This window comes from Pogoniulus pusillus, chromosome 10 (genome assembly GCF_015220805.1).
Source record: "Pogoniulus pusillus isolate bPogPus1 chromosome 10, bPogPus1.pri, whole genome shotgun sequence".
In the NCBI taxonomy this organism is placed as follows: domain Eukaryota; kingdom Metazoa; phylum Chordata; class Aves; order Piciformes; family Lybiidae; genus Pogoniulus; species Pogoniulus pusillus.
The window spans coordinates 4,354,979-4,373,054 of NC_087273.1; the positions used below are offsets into that span (position 1 = coordinate 4,354,979).

Below are 18,076 nucleotides of genomic sequence, written 5' to 3' on the forward strand. Positions count from 1 at the left end.
TTAGCCTGGAGAGAAGGCTGAGAGGGGATCTGAGCAATATCTCTCAATAGGTGAAGGGTGGGGGGCAAGAAGCAGGGGCCAGGCTCTGCTCAGTGCTGTCCTGTGACAGGACAAGGAGCAATGGACACGAACTGGAAGCCAGGAGGTTCCACCTGAACAGGAGGAGAAACTTCTTTGGTGTGAAGCTGCTGGAGGGCTGGAGCAGGCTGCCCAGAGGGGCCGTGTAGTCTCCTTCTCTGGAGGCTTTCCAGACTCCCCTGGATGTGTTCCTGTGTGCCCTGCCCTGGGTGCCCCTGCTCTGGCAGGGGATGGGCAGGATGATCTCTGCAGGTCACTACTGAGCCCTAAGATTCTGTGATTCTGAGATTCTGTGACTCAGAGCACTGCAACGCTTGGGTTGGAAGGAACATCAAGAATCAACTAGTTCCAACCTACTGCTGTGGGCAGGGACACCTCCCACCAGCCCAGCTTGCTCAAGGCCTCATCCAACCTGGCCTTCAACACCTCCAGGCAGGAAGCAGCCACAACCTCCCTGGGCAATCTGTGCCAGTGTCTCCCCACCCTCACTCTCAGGTATGTCTTCCTCATCTCCACTCTCAGTCTCCCCCCTCCCAGCTCAAAGCCATTGTCCCTAATCCTGGCACTCCCAGCCCTTGTCCAAAGTCCCTCTCTCTTTCTCCTGGAGCCCCTTCAGGTACTGGCAGGCTGCTCTAAGGTCTCCCTGCAACCTTCTCTTCTCCAGGCTGAACAGTCCCAACTCTCCCAGCCTGTCCCCAGAGCAGACCTTCTCCATCCCTCTGATCTTCTCTGTGGCCTTTTCTGGACCTGCTCCAACAGTTCCATGTCCTTTTTGTGCTGGGGGCTCCAGAGCTGTGGTCTCAGCAGAGCAGAGGGGCAGAATCCCCTCCCTGCCCCTGCTGCCCACACTGCTGGGGCTCAACCCAGCACAGGGCTGGTTTCTGGGCTGCCAGCTCACCTCACCTTGCTGCCTCCTGTCGAGCTGCTCCTTCCCCAGCAGCCCCAACTCCTTCTCCTCAGCTCTGCTCTCTGCCCATTCTCCACCCAGCCTGGGTCTGTGCTTGGGATTGCCCCTACCCAGGTGCAATGATAACAGCTGCTGAGTTGGTTTCAACTGACTACAAACCCTTCTGTATGAGGAAGTTCTCCACATGTCAGGAGAAGCCACAGGCAATGCAACACTCCCTGTTCATCTGGAGGAATGAAATCCAGCTGAGAAGACAGGGATGCTGGTGACACAGGAGGAACTCAAGAGCAAAGCAGCCTTTAATTTAACAACCTACAAGCATCAGAAATTCACTTAAACCCACGGAGATATTCCTGACCTGCCAGGGAAATGAGGAGCTGGAGTGGGTGTCAGCTGCCTGCTCCTGGCTCTCCATCCCTGAGGTCCTTCTGCTAAGTTCTAATTACGAGGTGAGGTTGTGTAACAGTCTGAGGGAGCTGCATTCATGACCTATTTATCTTTCTCCCTGCGAGGAGAAGCAAACACAGACCTGAGCTCTGTCTGGAGCCCCTTTCTGGAAGAGTTAGGTGGGTTCTGCACAGGCTTTCCCTGCAGAAGCTCTACAGCAGTCATCTTCCAGGCAGGGGGCAGGGGCACATACTGAGCAGAGCCAGACTGCCCTCAGCCTCCTCTTCTCCAGACTAAACCCCCCCCCCAGCTCCCTTAGCTGCTTCTCCCCAGCCCTCTTCTCCAGACCCTCCCCCAGCTTTGTTGCCCTTCTCTGGACCTGCAGCTTTTGCCCCTGCTTGTGCCTTCCCTCTGATGCTCCTCATTTCCTGGTGGCATGGACTAGGAAGAACACTGAGGGTGGCCTCTAAAGAAAAAGAACTGCACAGCCAGGGGCTTTTGGGAACAACTCTTTCCAGGTAATGCCTCCTTCCTACCCAATCCTAACAATTCCTCTGCCTCCAAAGATGCTTGGAGGAGAGTTTGCAGCCCTTCTTGTAATGTCTTTTTTACCAGACTGCCAGGACACCAGATGCTAGAAAATCACAGAATGGGTTGGGTTGGAAGGGAACTTTAAAGGTCATCCAGTTCCAACCCCTCCCCATGCCATGGCCAGGGAAACCTCCACCAGCCCAGGCTGCTCAAGGCCTCATCCAACCTGGCCTTGAACACTTCCAGGGAGGGAGCAGCCACAGCCTCCCTGGGTGACCTGTTCCTGTATCTCCACAGCCTCACCCTCAAGCATTTCTTCCTAACATCCAACCTATCCAATGTGTGATTTCATCCTTTCCAGGACCACAAGGAAGCATTCTCTTAGCCTCAGACATGACTTTCCTGACTCTTAAGCCAAGCACTTAGTGCCATGGTCCAGTTGACTGGCTAGGGCTGGGTAATAGGTTGGACTTGGATCTTGGAGGTCTCTTCCAAGAGATTGATTCTATGATTCTGTGCTCCTTCACATAGTGTTCCATGGGCTCCTCCCCAACCCTGCTCTCCAGACCCTTCCCCACCTTTCTTGCCCTTCTCTGGACCTGCTCCAGCCCCTCAATGTCCTCATAAGTGCATTTTTAGGTTAACCTAAGCATTTTTTCCCCTCCCTTCAACTTGTTGGAAGGCTTTGAAGGACAATGAAGCCTTCTGCCATATTTGCCCTTCCATTAAATACTTTAATTACAGGTGAATGGTGCCAGGATTTGGAAAAGGAGAATTGCTGTGATTCTTGCAGTGGAGACAAGGAGCAGGTGAGGCTTTTATTGCTCAATACCCTCAGAAACGATCCAGATCTCTGGGTGAGGGGGTGGTGAGTCTCCAGATGACAGAAGGATTGACAAGGCTAATGGAGAGCTGGCAGGGACCTCTTGCAATGCAAGGAGGTAATCACAACCCACCTGCAGGGATGCATTGCAACAAGAGACTCCACTGTGGACCACATGGCTGTGGCAGAGGCACCAAGGACAGAAGGATATGGGCAGCAAGTGGAGAAAGTGATGGGAGAGGACAGGAAGACTGACAACAACCAGAGCTGGCCCCACAAGCCCTTCTGTTGTGATGGCAACCATTCCTGAGGCAGAGCCAGGAGAAAATGGGAGGCACTGGATCACTGCAACAGGTCCCAGAATCACAGAACCACACAACTGGTTGGGCTGGAGGAGACCTTGGAGGGCATCCAGCCCAACCAGCCTCTAACTCTGCCAAGGCTGGAGCCCAGCCATGGCCCTCAGCACCACAGCTCTGCCTCTCTGAAACACCTCCAGGGATGGGCATTCAACCACCTCCCTGGGCAGCCTGGGCCAGGATTTGAGAGCCCTTTCAGGGAAGAAGTTTCTTCTAATGTCCAACCTAAACATCCCCTGCAGGGAGCTGGGGTTGTTCAGCCTGGAGAGGAGGAGGAGGCTGAGGGGAGACCTTCTGGCTCTCTACAACTCCCTGAAAGGGAAGGTTGGAGGCAGGTGGGGGTCAAGGTCTTTTCTCAAGTGATGAGAAATGGCCCCAAGGTGCCTGAGGGGTGGTTTAGCATGGACATGGGGAACATTTTCTTCCTCAAATGGCTGTCCAGGCCTGGCCCAGGCTGCCCAGAGCACACTGCCCTTTGAAAGCAGGCTGTGACCTAAACTGATTCATAGAATCAAGCAGGTTGGAAGAGACCTCCAAAATCATCCAGCCCAACCTAGCACCCAGCCCTGGCCAAGCAACCAGACCATGGCACTAAGTGCCCCAGCCAGGCTTGGCTTCAACACCTCCAGCCACAGCAACTCCACCACCTCCCTGGGCAGCCCATTCCAATGCCAATCACTCTCTCTGCCAGGAACTTCCTCCTAACATCCAGCCTAGACCTCCCCTGTTTCAATCTGAGACTGTGTCCCTTTGTTCTGGTGCTGCTTGCCTGGGATGGATGGAACACGGAGCTGCTCCTACCTGGGATGAAAGAGTAGCTCCTGGCTGGGACCATGACTCTGCTTCTGGCTGGGCTCATGCAGCTGCTCCTGGCTGGGCCCATGGAGCTGCTCCTGGCTGGGCCCACACAGATGCTCCTGTCATGATCCATGCAGCTGCTCCTGGCTGGGCCCATGGAGGTGCTCTTGTCAGGACCCATGGAGTGCTCCTGGCTGGGCCCACAGAGATGCTCCTGTCATGATCCATGGAGCTGCTCCTGGCTGGGCCCACAGAGATGCTCCTGTCAGAATCCATGGAGCTGCTCCTGGCTGGGCCCACAGAGATCCTCCTGTCATGATCCATGGAGCTGCTCCTGGCTGGGCCCACAGAGATCCTCCTGTCATGATCCATGGAGCTGCTCCTGGCTGGGCCCACAGAGATCCTCCTGTCATGATCCATGGAGCTGCTCCTGGCTGGGCCCACACAGATGCTCCTGTCATGATCCATGGAGCTGCATGTGGCTGGGCCCATGGAGCTGCTCCTGTCATGATCCATGGAGCTGCTCCTGGCTGGGCCCACACAGATGCTCCTGTCATGATCCATGGAGCTGCTCCTGGCTGGGCCCACACAGATGCTCCTGTCATGATCCATGGAGCTGCTCCTGGCTGCACTTGTTGTGATCCATGGAGCTGCTCCTGGCTGGGCCCATGGAGCTGCTCCTGTCATGATCCATGGAGCTGCTCCTGGCTGGGCTCATGGAGCTGCTCCTGTCAGGACCCATGGAGCTGCTCCTGGCTGGGCCCACAGAGATGCTCCTGTCATGATCCATGGAGCTGCTCCTGGCTGCACTTGTTGTGATCCATGGAGCTGCATGTGGCTGGGCCCATGGAGCTGCTCCTGTCATGATCCATGGAGCTGCTCCTGGCTGGGCTCATGGAGCTGCTCCTGTCAGGACCCATGGAGCTGCTCCTGTCAGGACCCATGGAGCTGCTCCTGGCTGGGCCCATGGAGCTGCTCCTGTCATGATCCATGGAGCTGCTCCTGGCTGGGCTCATGGAGCTGCTCCTGTCAGGACCCATGGAGCTGCTCCTGGCTGGGCCCACACAGATGCTCCTGTCAGGACCCATGGAGCTGCTCCTGGCTGGGCCCACAGAGATGCTCCTGTCAGGACCCATGGAGCTGCTCCTGGCTGGGCCCACAGAGGTGGCAATTCCCCGACCTTTAACAAGACGCTTAGCAAGGGACTGTGCGGCCTTCTTGTCTGGGAGCCTGGCGGGGTCCGGCTGCAGCACCGCTCCGTGTGAGGCAAAGCAAAGGCGGCTCCGCAGCGAGTCTCGCCGCGCCGCAGGCCAGAAGCGGCGGGACGGTGCGGACTCAGGCGGCGCAGGCGGCGGCGGGAAGCCCGGAGGCCGGGCCAAGGCCAGGCCGGTGCCGGTGCCCATACTCCTCCGCCGCTGCCCCCTGACGGGCCGGGATGTGCTCGCCAAGGCCAGTCCGTGCCGTGCCGCCGGCAGCCACCGGGGGGCGCCCGCCAAGGCCAGTCCGTGCCGTGCCGCCGGCAGCCACCGGGGGGCGCCCGCCAAGGCCAGTCCGTGCCGTGCCGCAGGCAGCCACCGGGGGGCGCCCGCCAAGGCCAGTCCGTGCCGTGCCGCAGGCAGCCACCGGGGGGCGCCCGCCGGCGCGTCCCGCCATTGTCGGGGCATGGAGGGCGAGAGCACGTCCGCGCTGCTCTCGGGCTTCGTCTTCGGCGCTCTCTCCTTCCAGCACCTCAGCACCGACTCGGACACGGTGGGAGCCGCGGGCGGCGCCGCCGCCGGGAGGGACCGAACCGGGGCAGCCACGGCGGGGCGGGGCGGGGCGCGGCAGGGAGGAGCAGCGGGCGGGCGGGCAGGCGCTGCCGCCGCCATGGCGGCCCCGGGCGCGCAGCCTGCCGCCGCCGGCGGCGGCACCGCGCAGCCGGGAAGGGCCCCGGGGGCATCCAGGGGCCTCCCCGCCACGGCTCCGCACCGTGTCCCTTCCTGGCCTCGGAGCGGGTTGACTGTCGTGCGGGGCCATTGCGGGGGTCTGCCGTCTGAAACGGAGAGGTGTGGCCGCGCCGGTGCGCCCAGCGGGGCTGGGCAGTGTGGGGAAGAGGAGGCTGAGGGCAGAGCTCACTGCCCGCCGCAGCTCCCTGCGAGGAGGCTGCGGTCAGGTGGGGCTTGGGCTCTGCTCCTTGGTCTCAGGTGATAGGAGGAGAGGACAGAGTCTCATGAGTCGATGGTTGCACTCTCAATGATGCTGAAGGTCTTTTCCAGCCCAGACGGTTCTGTGGTTCTAGGACACAGTGCTCGCTTGTGAGTGAAAACGTGAGGAGTGGAAACCGGAGCGTAGAACCACGGAATAGTTTAGGTTGCAAGACACCTTCACCGTGATCCCAGCCTTCAACTCATCCCCACCATGGCCACCAAACCACCTCCCCAAGTGCCATGGCCACGCCTTGCTGGAACACCTCCAGGCATGGGCACTCCACCACCTCCCTGGGCAGCCTCTGCCGATCCCTGACCACTCTGGCAGCAAAGACATTTTTCCTCCTCTCCAACCTAACCCTCCCCTGGCACAATTTCAGGCGAGTTCCTCTCCTTCTGTCACCTGTTCCTAGAGATAAGACCAACCTCTCCTCATTGCAACCTCCTCTCAGAGAGCAATGAGCTCTGCCCTCAGCCTCCTCTTCTCCACACTGCACTCTCCCAGCTCCTCCCCAGCCTTTTTCTCCAGACCCTTCCCCCCCTTTCCTGCCCTTCTCAGGACCTGCTCCAGCCCCTCATTGTTCTTGCATTGAGGGCCCCAAGACTGACCCCAGCACTCAAGCTCTGGCCTCCCCAGTGCTAAGCAGAGAGGCACAGTCACTTCCCTGCTCCTGCTGCCCCAGTACATGTTCCACCTCCTTGCTTTTCTTAAACAGGGAGAGATGTTGACAAATGAGAATCTACTCTGGTTAAAAAACCCAACAGGTCCCCTTTGACAGCTTTTCCCCTCTCCTGAAGACTCTGTTTGCACTTCAGGCCAGGCAGAGAGTAAAATCCTGATCAGTGCTGCTGCTAATGTGACCCTTTTTTTCCCCTTTCCCTGCTGTAAAGGAAGGTTTTCTGCTTGGAGATGTGAAAGGTGAAGCCAAGAACAGCATTACAGACTCCCAGATGGATGATGTGGAAGTTGTCTACACCATTGGTTAGTCTGTAAACCTTTTTCAGGCCATGCTTGCCTTTAGGCTTAGAGCTGTCAGTAAGGGCAGACAACACCTTGCAGCAGGAGCAAAGCTGCTAGGGCCTGGGGTCGTTGGTACAGGGACCTTTGACAAGGGCTGGGAGTGACAGGATGAGAAGCAATGTCTTTAAGCTGAGACTGGAGATGAGAAGGAAATTCTTGGAAGCAAGGGTGGGGAGACACTGGCACAGGCTGCCCAGGGAAGTTGTGGATCTCTCCTCCCTAGAGGTGTTGAAGGCCAGGTTGGATGAAGCCTTGAGCAAGCTGGGCTGGTGAGAGGTGTCCCTGCCCATGGCAGCAGGAGCTGGAACTGGATGAGCTTTGGAGTCCCTTCTAACCCAACCCATTCTGTGATTCTATGAACTGGGGAAAAGAACAGGATTTGGGATGCCAGCAGATCACCTACTGGGGTGGATTTTTTGTCTAGCAGTCAGTTTTCCAGTTCCCATCATCTACCTTGTGAGCTTCTGTTCTCCACCCTTGTCTTTCTTTCTAGCAGCATCCATGCCTTGCTGCAAAGCAACTCAAAAGCAATCAGGTAGTGATAGGACTGGGTGGAATGGAACAAAGCTAGAAATGCCAGCCTCCTCTCAGGGAGCTGTGGAGAGCAATGAGGTCTCTCCTCCATGCTAAACACCCTCAGCACTCTCAGCTGCTCCTGTCCAGCCCTGTTCTCTCTTTCAGTATCTTAAGGGGTCTACAAGAAAGCTGGGGAGGGACTTTTTAGGCTGTCAGGTAGTGATAGGACTGGGGGAATGGAACAAAGCTAGAAATGGGAGAGATTCAGAGTGGGTGTTAGGAAGAAGTTCTTCACCATGAGGGTAGTGAGACTCTGGAACAGGTTGCCCAGGGAGCCTTATCCCTGGAGGTGTTTAAGGCCAGGCTGGATGAAACTAAAGAGCCTGATCTAGTGTGAGGTGTCCCTGCCTATATCAGAGGTGTTTGAACTGGATGAATCTTGTGGTCCCTTCCAACCCTGACTGATTCTATGATTCAATCTTTCTCACTTTATGCTACTCCTGAACTCAGCAGGGAAGGGGGAAGGAGAAGTGCCTGACTTGAGCTTTTAACTGGCAAAACAGGAAAATGTATTGGACAAATTCTGGTTTCTAGAAGGGTCTCCCTTTGCCTTTGAAACCAGAATGTTATTCCCAACATATTTCCATCCAGCATATTAATTCCAAGTGACCACATCTGGGGATTAAGAAGTTTCATTCTGTGGAGTTTACTTCTTGCTGCTTCTGCTAGTTGAGTTCTGATGGTGGCATACAGAGGGATTTACACCTGGAACTGGTGAAGCCAGAGTAATGTTTCCTTCTCTTTCCAGATATTCAGAAGCATGTCCCTTGCTACCAGTTGTTCAGGTAAGTATCTTAAGCAAAGACATCAGCAAAAGTTAAAGTTAACCCTACCTTAGGATCCTAGAATGGTCTGGGTTGGAAGGTACCTCCAAAGCTCATCCAGTCAAACATCCCTGTCATAGGCAGGGACACCTCCCACTAGCCCAGGTTGTTCAAGACCCTCTCCAGCCTGGATTTCAACACTTCCAGGCTTGGAACCTCCACAGCTTCTCTAGGCAAACTGTGCCAGACTGGACAGGGCTGTAGGCAACCTGATCTAATCGAGGATGTCTCTGCTGACTGTGGAGGGGTTGGGCTGGATGAGCTTCGGAGGTCCCTTCCAACCCAGCCCATTCTGTGGTTTCTGCAGCTGTCTTTGTGTTTTGGTCTAATTGTCCTCCTCCTCTTCTAGCTTTTACAACTCTGCAGGGGAGCTGAATGAACCTGCTCTGAAGAGAATCCTCTCAGGCTGTAAGAAGGTATTTTAAGTCTCAAATCTCTAAACTACACCAAGGAACTCACTCAGGTTTTGGTGCCTGAGCAAGGAACTCACTCAGGTTTTGGTTTTCTTACAGCCCTGCTCATGTTTAGTTTTTAAGTCTCAAACCTCTAAACCATACCAAGGAACTCAGGTTTTGGTGCCTGAGCAAGGAATTCAGGTTTTGGTTTTCTTAGAGCCCTGTTCATGTTTAGTTTTTAAGTCTCAAACCTCTCAACCATACCAAGGAACTCAGGTTTTGGTTTTCTTAGAGCCCTGTTCATGTTTAGTTTTTAAGTCTCAAACCTCTCAACCATACCAAGGAACTCACTCAGGTTTTGGTTTTCTTAGAGCCCTGTTCATGTTTAGTTTTTATGTCTCAAACCTCTCAACCATACCAAGGAACTCAGGTTTTGGTTTTCTTAGAGCCCTGCTCATGTTTGGTTTATTTATGACTGAAAAAATACAGTTTAGGGATTTTTTTTTTGTCTCTATTAGTGTTTGCCTATAGCTGTAGCCTGACTTAATTTTTTCTTGCTCTTCTCTCAAGTAATCAGGACAAATACTCCAAAGGAATTCTTCTGATTCATAGAATGGGTTGGGTTGGAAGGGAACCTTAAAGATCATTCAGTTCCACCCCCCTGCTATGGACAGGGACACCTTCCACTAGTCCAGCTTGCTGAAGGCCTCATTTAGCCTGGCCTTGAACACCTCCCAGGGAAGGGGCAACCTGTGCCGGTGTTTAAGATCACTTGAGGTCAACTCACTCAAGTGGCTCAGCACCACACAAGCAGAGAGAACTCAGTCTACAGAAGGAAGAGAATTTGGAGTCTACAGATCTAGTATGAGGTGTCCCCACCTGTGTCAGGGGGGTTGGAACTGGGTGATCTTTGAGGTCCCCTCCAGCCTTGACAGTTTTGTGGTTCTGTGAAGGAAGAGACTTCAGAATTTACAGCAGAGAGATGCACAAGGGGAAAGAAGAATCTGGAAATCAGCAAGGTGGCAGAAGTAAGTTAGTAGAGGTGGAGGTTGAGCTCAGCAAGCAGCCCAGTTCAGCACAAGGTTGCAGAGAGAAGAGAGGAGAGGTCAGGCTGGGATCAGGTTTAGATCACAGAATTGTCAGGGTTGGATGGGACCTCAGGGATCATCCAATTCTAACCCCACTGCCATGGGCAGGGACACCTCACACTAGATCAGGTTGCTTAGAGCCACATCCAGCCTGGCCTTAGGAAAACAGAGAGCTTCAGGGTGAAGAACTGCACCTGAAAAGAATCCAGGTTCAGGACTCTGTCTCTAATCTCCTTCAGTGTCCCAGCCAGGGCTGGGATGTCCCAGCAGTGACAAGGCCTTTCCTTCTGCCTGCAGAGCGTGATAGGCTGGTATAGGTTCAGGAGGAACACAGACCAGGCCATGACCTTCAGGGAGAGGCTTCTGCACAAGAACCTGCAATCACACCTTGCCAACCAGGGCCTTGTCTTCCTCTTGCTGACCTCCAGTGTGATGACAGAGAGCTGCTCTACCTACAGACTGGAGCATGCCTTGCACCGGCCCCAGGAAGGGTAATGGCATTGTCCTGGCATTGCAGCAGGAGCACAGCATTGCTTGTGGCACCTGAACGAGGGAGGTTGGTTGTTTTCCCCTTGAGACAGACAATTCATAGCTTCATACAAGCATTGAAGCATTTGGGTGGGAAGGGACCCCAAAGATCATCCAGTTCCAACCTCCCTGCCATGGGCTGGGATACCTCCTATGAGCTCGGGCTGCTCAAGGCCTCACCCAGCCAGGCCACAGCCTCCCTGGGCAACCTGTGCCAGTCTTTCCCCACCCTCACTGCCAAGAATTTCTTCCTTATCTCCACTCTCAATCTCCCCTGTCCCAGCTCAAAGCCATTGTCCCTCATCCTGTCACTTCCAGCCCTTGTCAAAAGTCCCTCCCCAGCTCTCCTGGAGCCCCTTCAAGTCCTGGAAAGTTGCTCTAAGGTCTCCTTGCAGCCTTCTCCAGGCTGAACAGTCCCAACTTTCTCAGCCTGTCCCCATAGCAGAGGTTCTCCAGCCCTCTCTGATCATCTCCATGGCCTCCTCTGGATCCTCTCCAACAATTCCATGTCCTTGTGTTGGGGGACTCCTGAATTTCTCCAGTCTCAATCTCACCCACACTTAACTGCACTGCACACCTCCTTCTGGTTGAGAGCCATTGAGTCTCAAAGAGAGGTCTCTGGATGTTGATAAGTCATGTTCTCATATTTCTGCTTTTCACAGCCTCTTCCAGAAAGTTCCTTTGGTGGTGACCAACTTGGGCATGGCAGAGCAGCAGGGATACAGAACAGTGTCGGGGTCCTGCGTGTCCTCTGGATTCATGAGAGCAGTGAGGCAGCACAGGTACAGTGCATGCATGCCCTGCTTGCTGAGAGCTGAGGCTGAGGCCAGCTCTTTTACTAGCCAAGTGCTTTTGCAGCTGCTGCAGCCACACTTTGCTCACCCAGGGACCTGCCTCCTGCCCTTATTTACCTGTCCAAAGTACCCAGAAAGGAGTTAGGGCTGTAAAGTGCTGCGAGTCATACAGCCATAGAAGGGTTTGTGTTGGGAGGGACCTCAAAAGTCACTTAATTCCAACACCCCTGCCATGGGCAGCGACACCTTCCACTAGCCCAGCTTGCTCAAGGCCACCTGGCTTTGCATTGCCTTCAGGCTTGCAGCTTCCACAGCTCCTCTGGGCTACCTGTGCCAGTGCCTCACCACCTTCATTGCAAGAATTGCTTCCTCATGTCTCATCTCAGTCCAGCTTCTTCCACTCTGAAGCCATCACCTCTCGTCCTGTCACTCCCAGCCTTTGTCAGGAGTCCCTCTCCAGCTCTCCTGGAGCCTCTTCAAATCCTGGCAGGCTGCTCTGAGGTCTCCCCTGGAGCCTTTCCCAGGCTGAACATCCCCAACTCTCCCACCCTGTCCTCATAGCAGAGCCATGAATCATCTTTGTGGCCTTCTCTGAACCTGCTCTAAGAGATCCATGTCCTTGAGACACCATCTCTGAGAGCAGCTGTCTCAGCCTCAACATGAGTCTGATGTTGAAGCTCAGAGTGTCACAGCCCCCAGGGAAGCACTGGGGTCACTTACGCTTAACATCTTTGATCCACAGGTCAGAATTCTTCTGTGAAGATGGATCCTTACAAGAGGTTCACAAGATCAACCAGATGTATGGCACCCTGCAGGAGGAGCTGAAAGTAAGTCAGGCAGAAAACCAAGGCAAGCAAAGGGAAGAGCAACCTGCACTGCGTGAGGAACACACCTGGGTCTTGTGGGGTCACCCTTTGAGTGCTGGGTGGAGTTTTGGGGCCCTCACTGTAAGAAGGAGGCTGAAGCAGGTGCAGAGAAGGGCAAGGAGGCTGGGGAAGGGTCTGGAAAAGAGGGCTGGGGAGGAGCAGCTGAGGGAGTTTGGTGTGGAGGAGGCTGAGGGCAGACCTCATTGCTCTCTGCAGTTCCCCGAGAGGAGGCTGCAGTCAGCTGGGGGTTGGGCTCTGCTCCCTACAAACAAGTGATAGGAGGAGAGGAAATGGCCTAGAATTGCACCAGGGCAGGTAGAAGAAACTCCTTGACTGAAAAGAGCTCTCAAAGCTTGGCACAGGCTGCCCAGGGAGGTGCCTGAATGCCCATCCTTGGTGTTTCCAAGTGGTGCTGAGGGCCATGGCTTAGCCCCAGCCTTGGTTGGACCTTTCAAGGTTTTCCCAGCCAAAACCATGCTGTGGTTCTGCTGGAGTCTTCCATGTGCTGTTAGCAGCTGTACAGTAAGTTGTCAAAGCTGTTGAGTTCCCACTTGCTCAACAGCACACTGCAAACTGCCAGTCTGTAGATAAGCACTCACAGGAACACTACCTGGAGCACTATCTGTGGGTGTCAGAGCTCCACTACTTAGGTAGGAACCACCTGAAAGGCCTTTTCTAGCCACAGCAGTTCTGAACCTTGCATTGAAGGAGGTGCAAGATCACAGCTTTCCACCTCTAGCTCACTACTCAGGGGTTTTAGTACTTTGTGGTCACCTCTGGAGGTCATGAGTCCCATTGAGGGTGTTGCAGCAATGTTGAAGGCAGCTGCTGTGGGCCCTGGCCCTGTCAGCAGCCACTCTTCTCCTTGCAGAAATTGTGCTCAACAGTAGAAGCCAGTGAGAGGGCTGTAGAGAGTCTCCTGGCAGAGGTGAGCCACTTGAAAGAAGAAATAAAGAAGAGAAAGCAGCAGAAGTGTCCAGGTAAGAGCAATACATGCAGTAGCAGGCCTGGGGGCAGGGGGAGGGGGGCTTCCAGAGGGCATTCCATTGGCATTAGCACTTCCAAAGTTCAGCAGCCAATGCAGTGGTGGTAGAAGAGGTGGAACTATGAGGCTGCTTAGTCTGGAGAAGAGAAGGCTGCAGGGAGGCCTTCGAGCAGCCTTCCAGGGCCTGAAGGGGCTACAGGAAAGCTGGGGAGGGACTTTGGACAAGGGCTGGGAGTGCCAGGATGAAGGATAAGGGCTTTGAGCTGGGAGAGGGAGGATTGAGAGTACAGATGAGGAAGAAGTTGAGAGTGAGGATGGGGAGACACTGGCACAGGTTGCCTAGGGAGGCTCTGGATGTCCCCTGCCTGGAGGTGTTGAAGGCCAGGCTGGATGAGGCCTTCAGCAAGTTGAGATGGTGGGAGGTGTCCCTGCCCATGGCAGGGGACTGGCACTGGATGATCTTGTAAGGTCCCTTCCAACCCAAGTTATGAACTGTGCAAGAGAGACTGCAGCTGCAGCTTGTTTTTCCCCCCAGGAGAAGACAGAGAGTACCCAGGAGAGCCAGTGGAGAACATTCTCCTTTGTCAGGCCCTGCAAACGTTCTTCCCCAACTCTGGACTTCAGACCTGCCTGGTGTCCTTCAAAGGCCAACAGCTAGCCAAGAACTGCTGCACCACTGACCATAACATCGATGTCAGGGACCAGCTGACCCTCATGGTGGAGCAAAGAGGCTGCCCTGAGGCCGAGCCAAGGCAACTCCCCAAGCGCAAAGGCAGAGGGAGCACAGCAGCAGCCAAGGCCGTCAAGAAATCCAGGTCCTTGCAGCTCCAGCACAGGCTGCTTCCAGAGCAGGAGGACAGCAGCCAGGAGAGGAGACTCATCCTGAGCAGCACTGAAACAGATGAGGAAGTGCTGGACAGAGGGATGCACACAAATGAACACTCACAGTCTCCTACCTTCTGACCTGGGCACGATGCATCCGATGACCTCACACCAAAAGCTCAGTTAGAGCAGCAGCTCCACCTGGCACAGCCTTGGGCTGCACTAAACTCACACATCAGGGCAGGCTGGGGCCTGTTCCTTCTTCCAGGGTGTGATTCCTGGTTGGAATAGCCCAGCCCAGGTGACATTCCCTCCTTTGGCCTTCCAGAGCTCGATCTCTTCACTCTCAGGGTTCAGCCTCTGCTAAGCAGGATGGCAGCACAGCACCTCAGGCTGCCCCAGGGTCACACAGCTGCCAGAGGAGTGCAGGGAACTGCCAAGCTCCAGAAAATGCCACAACTTGAAGTCTTTTTTCTGGTTATTCCTCTCCCTTTCCAATCCATCAAGGGGAGATACTTGGTAGGAGGGGAAGGGATGGATTGGGATTTGTTCCAGCACAACCTGTAAGCAGAAGATGTGGCCCCATCCAGATGGGGATTTCTGCTTCAAAACAAAAGGGAGGGGAAGGAGGAAAAAACTGGGGAGAAGTGGGATGAGGAATAGCATCTTTCATGCTTCCTCCAGAGAATCTGAGTGTGGACACTTCATAAACCAGCAGCTGACAGGCACTCCTCAGCCAGTGAGGCATTAAAACACAGTTCCAGTCACCATCAAAGAGGTTTATTGTTCCTTTCTTGGTTGTGTGCTACTCAGGGTATTTGACATCACAGATCTTGGGGTCTGTGAGAAATGAGGGGTGCTTGTACATCACTGGCATAAACCCTGCCAAAAACAAACCCAAGAGGATGTGGAGAGTTGAGTTTTTCTAAGAGGAAAGGAGGCTTGAGTAGCAAACCCCCAAAGCAGAAATGCTTACCAAGCATGTGAGCTCTTTTAATGGCCTTTGAGATTTCCTTCTGCTTCTTGTTGCACAAGCCTGGAGGGGGAAACAGCATTTTCAGTCTCAGATCACCAACAAAACGTCACAGGGGGGGCTCTGATAATCCCCTCTGGCTCTGAGGCTCCCTGGAAAAGCCCACCTGCTTCTGTTGTGTTGCATGAGGGGCACCAAGGCCAAGTGCTGGGTTCTGAACTTGGATCACCACCACCCCAGGAATGCTGCAGGCTTGGGGCAGAGTGGAGGTGGAAAGTGCCCAGCAGAGAAAGGCCTGGGGGTGCTGGGTGACAGCAGCTGGAGGTGAGCCAGGGGGTGCCCAGGTGGCTAAGGAGGGCAGCAGCAGCCTGGCCTGCATCAGCAGTGGTGTGGGCAGCAGGAGCAGGGCAGGGATTGTGCCCCTGGGCTCAGCACTGGGGAGGCCACAGCTTGAGTGCTGGGCTCAGGACTCCAAGGAGGACATTGAGGGGCTGGAGGAGGTGCAAAGAAGGGCAAGGAAGGTGGGGAAGGGTCTGGGGAAGAGCAGCTGGGGCAGGTTAGTGTGGAGGAGGCTGAGGGCAGAGATTGCTCTCAACAGCTCCCTGAGAGAGGCTGCAGTGAGGTGGGGGTTGGGCTTTGCTCCCTAGTCCCAGGTGACAGAAGGAGAGGAAATGGCCTGAAACTGTGGCAGGGGAGGGTCAGGTTGGAGAGGAGGAAAAATTTCTTTGCTGCAAGCAATCAACCTTTGGCCATGACAGTGGGGGACAGGGTTTAATGGCCATGGTGTGTTTGGGTTGATGGACACAATGCTCATAGAGCTCTTTCCCAACCCAAGCAATTCCATGCCATCCATGGTAACTTCACCAAGGATTGAATGCATCCAAAAGGAATACAAGGACCTGCACTTCTGGCAAGAGCTGCTAAAGAGCTGCTGAGGTTGCCAGGAGCAGGAGTAGGAGTATCAGGCAGTAAAGGATGTAAAACACTTCCCATACCTGTGATGTGCCTGCCAAAAATGCGGCCGGTCTGAGGAGACACAAACTGGGAAAGCAGCTGTGGGGAAGTGAACAAACAAAGGCAGCTCAGCAACTGCTCTCCTGACAGACCTGCACTTTGTTTTACTGCTTCATCCTGGAGAAAAGGAGCCTGAGGGAAGAGCTACTCATTCTCTGCAACTCCTTGAAGAAGGTTGGAGTGAGGTGGGGGTTGGGCTCTTCTCCCTGGGAACAAGAGGACATGGCTTTAAGGTGCCCCAGGGGAGGGTTAGGTTGGGCATTAGAAGAAACTTCTTCCCTGAAAGGGCTCTCAAAGCCTGGCACAGGCTGCCCAGAGAGGTGGCTGAATGCCCATCCCTGGAAGTGTTTCCAAGAGACAGAGATGCAGTACTGAGGGCCATGGCTTAGCCCCAGCCTTGGCAAAGCTTGAAGGGCTTCTCCAACCCAAACCATTTTGGGGTTCAGATTCTATTTCTCATTCTGATTTCCAACTCTAGGTCTAACTGGGGCCAAAGAAAAGAGCAGTTTGGAGCCAGCACATAGGAGGTTATGGGGCTGGAGTTAGTCATGCTGCAGACAGCACCAGAAGAAGGAACACTGAACACAGCTCAATGACCTGACCCTTACCTCCTCCACCCATCTTTCAGATCTCCCATCAGAGAAGCAGCTTTGAGTTTTCACTCCTGTGGGCTTCCTACACACAAACCCAAGTCAGAGAATAACCTACTTACTGTCACCTGAGGACAGGAATTCTCAGCCTCACCTGCACATTCTTGTAGTCCACATCTATGCCACACAAGACACATCTCTTAGGAGGCTCTTTATAGGGGTTCTCCATCTGGATGGGCTGAAATTAGAATGGACAGCAGCTGTCAGCTTCACAAGGAAGGGACTGGGGGTGATCTGGGGCAATGCTGGGCAGTGCCTGGCTTGAGAGCAGCTCTGAAGATAAGGACTTAGGGGTGCTGGTGGTTGAGAAGCTCAGTGTGAGCCAGCAGTGTGCACCTGCAGCCCTGAGAGCCCAGCAGAGTCTGGGCTGCAGCAAGAAAAGTGTGGGCAGCAGGGTGAGGGAAGGGATTCTGCCCCTCTGCTCCACTCTGGTGAGACCTCACCTGGAGCACTGCCCAGTTTTGCAGCCCCTGGGACAGGAAGGAGCTGGACCATGTCCAGACAAGGGCCATGAGGATGATCAGAGGGCTGCAGCTCCTCTGCTATGGGGACAGGCTGAGAGAGTTGGGGTTGTTCACCCTGGGGGTCTCCAGGGAGACCTTAGAGCAGCCTTCCAGTGCCTGAATGGGACTAGAGAAGACCTGGGGAGGGACTTTTTATCAGGGAATGTAGTGATAAGAGCAACAGTTCTAAACTGAAAGTGGGAAGCTCTAGAAACGAGGAATGAAACTGCTGAGGGTGGTGAGGCACTGGCACAGAGCTGGGCACAATCCAGGCCTGGCAGTGTTGAAAGCTGGACAGGGCCTGAGCACAGTGCTCTAGCAGGAGGTGTCCTCATCCGTGGCAAGAGGCTGGAACTGGATCATCTTTAAGGTCCCTTCCAGCCCATTCTATGGCTCTCTGACCAGTGCCACCCTCACTTCACCTGGTAACCTCCCTCAGCCCTAGGCCCCTGCTGCATCCAGACCCAATCAAAGCGTTGGGAGCCTGAGAGAAGTCCCTGCCGGTAAGGACGGCAGCGGCCCGGGCCGGCGGAGAACGCGGGGCTCGCAAGCGGACCCTCACCTGATCGGAGCTCTCGGTCCGCTGGTGCTGGAGGCGGCGGGGCCGCTCCCACGCAGCCGCTGCAAGGGAAGGAGCGGAGGCTTAGCGGCGCCGGGCCGGGGGAGAGCTGCGACGCCAGCACCGCTGTGACGCCAGCACCCCTCCTCCGCCTCTACCGCTCCGCCACCGCCCGCAGAAAACGAGAGGAACCCCGGAGAGAAAGCAGGGAGGACAACGCGCCCGGGGAGGCGGCATGATAAGGGGGCAGGGAAGGGGAGCGGCGCGCACCGGGGAGCAGGCGCCGCCAGGACCTCGCCGCCGCCGCGGCCCGCACCGCCATGCTGCCGGACGCACTGGCGCCCTCCCACGCGTCACTTCCGGCCGCCGCGCCACAGGCCCGCCCCCCGCCAGCACAAATGGCCCTGGC

General features: G+C 55.2%; 2 protein-coding genes across 6 annotated transcripts; one reads left to right on the plus strand and one right to left on the minus strand.

The window, feature by feature from the left end:
* The first annotated feature begins 5,519 nt into the window (after positions 1-5,519).
* On the plus strand, positions 5,520-14,743 carry ABRAXAS1 (abraxas 1, BRCA1 A complex subunit). 5 transcript variants are annotated; one of them, XM_064149542.1, is made up of 9 exons: positions 5,520-5,632; positions 6,961-7,051; positions 8,415-8,451; positions 8,840-8,906; positions 10,271-10,464; positions 11,164-11,283; positions 12,038-12,122; positions 13,033-13,141; positions 13,682-14,743. In XM_064149542.1, the coding sequence occupies exons 1-9, from the start codon at positions 5,546-5,548 to the stop codon at positions 14,107-14,109; spliced, it is 1,218 nt and encodes a 405-aa protein (XP_064005612.1). In that variant the 5' UTR covers positions 5,520-5,545; the 3' UTR covers positions 14,110-14,743. The 5 variants fall into 5 exon arrangements, with proteins under 5 accessions (XP_064005612.1, XP_064005614.1, XP_064005613.1 ...); XM_064149543.1 differs by having other exon boundaries at positions 5,612-5,632; positions 6,965-7,051; XM_064149544.1 differs by lacking the exons at positions 8,415-8,451; positions 8,840-8,906 and having other exon boundaries at positions 5,544-5,632.
* Positions 14,727-18,021, minus strand: MRPS18C (mitochondrial ribosomal protein S18C). The gene is made up of 6 exons (XM_064149548.1): positions 17,938-18,021; positions 17,671-17,729; positions 16,700-16,783; positions 15,937-15,994; positions 14,945-15,004; positions 14,727-14,850 (listed from the first exon to the last, which is right to left on the minus strand). Exons 1-6 carry the CDS (start codon positions 17,987-17,989, stop codon positions 14,774-14,776), a joined length of 390 nt encoding a protein of 129 aa, XP_064005618.1. The 5' UTR covers positions 17,990-18,021; the 3' UTR covers positions 14,727-14,773.
* Positions 18,022-18,076: the final 55 nt, after the last annotated feature.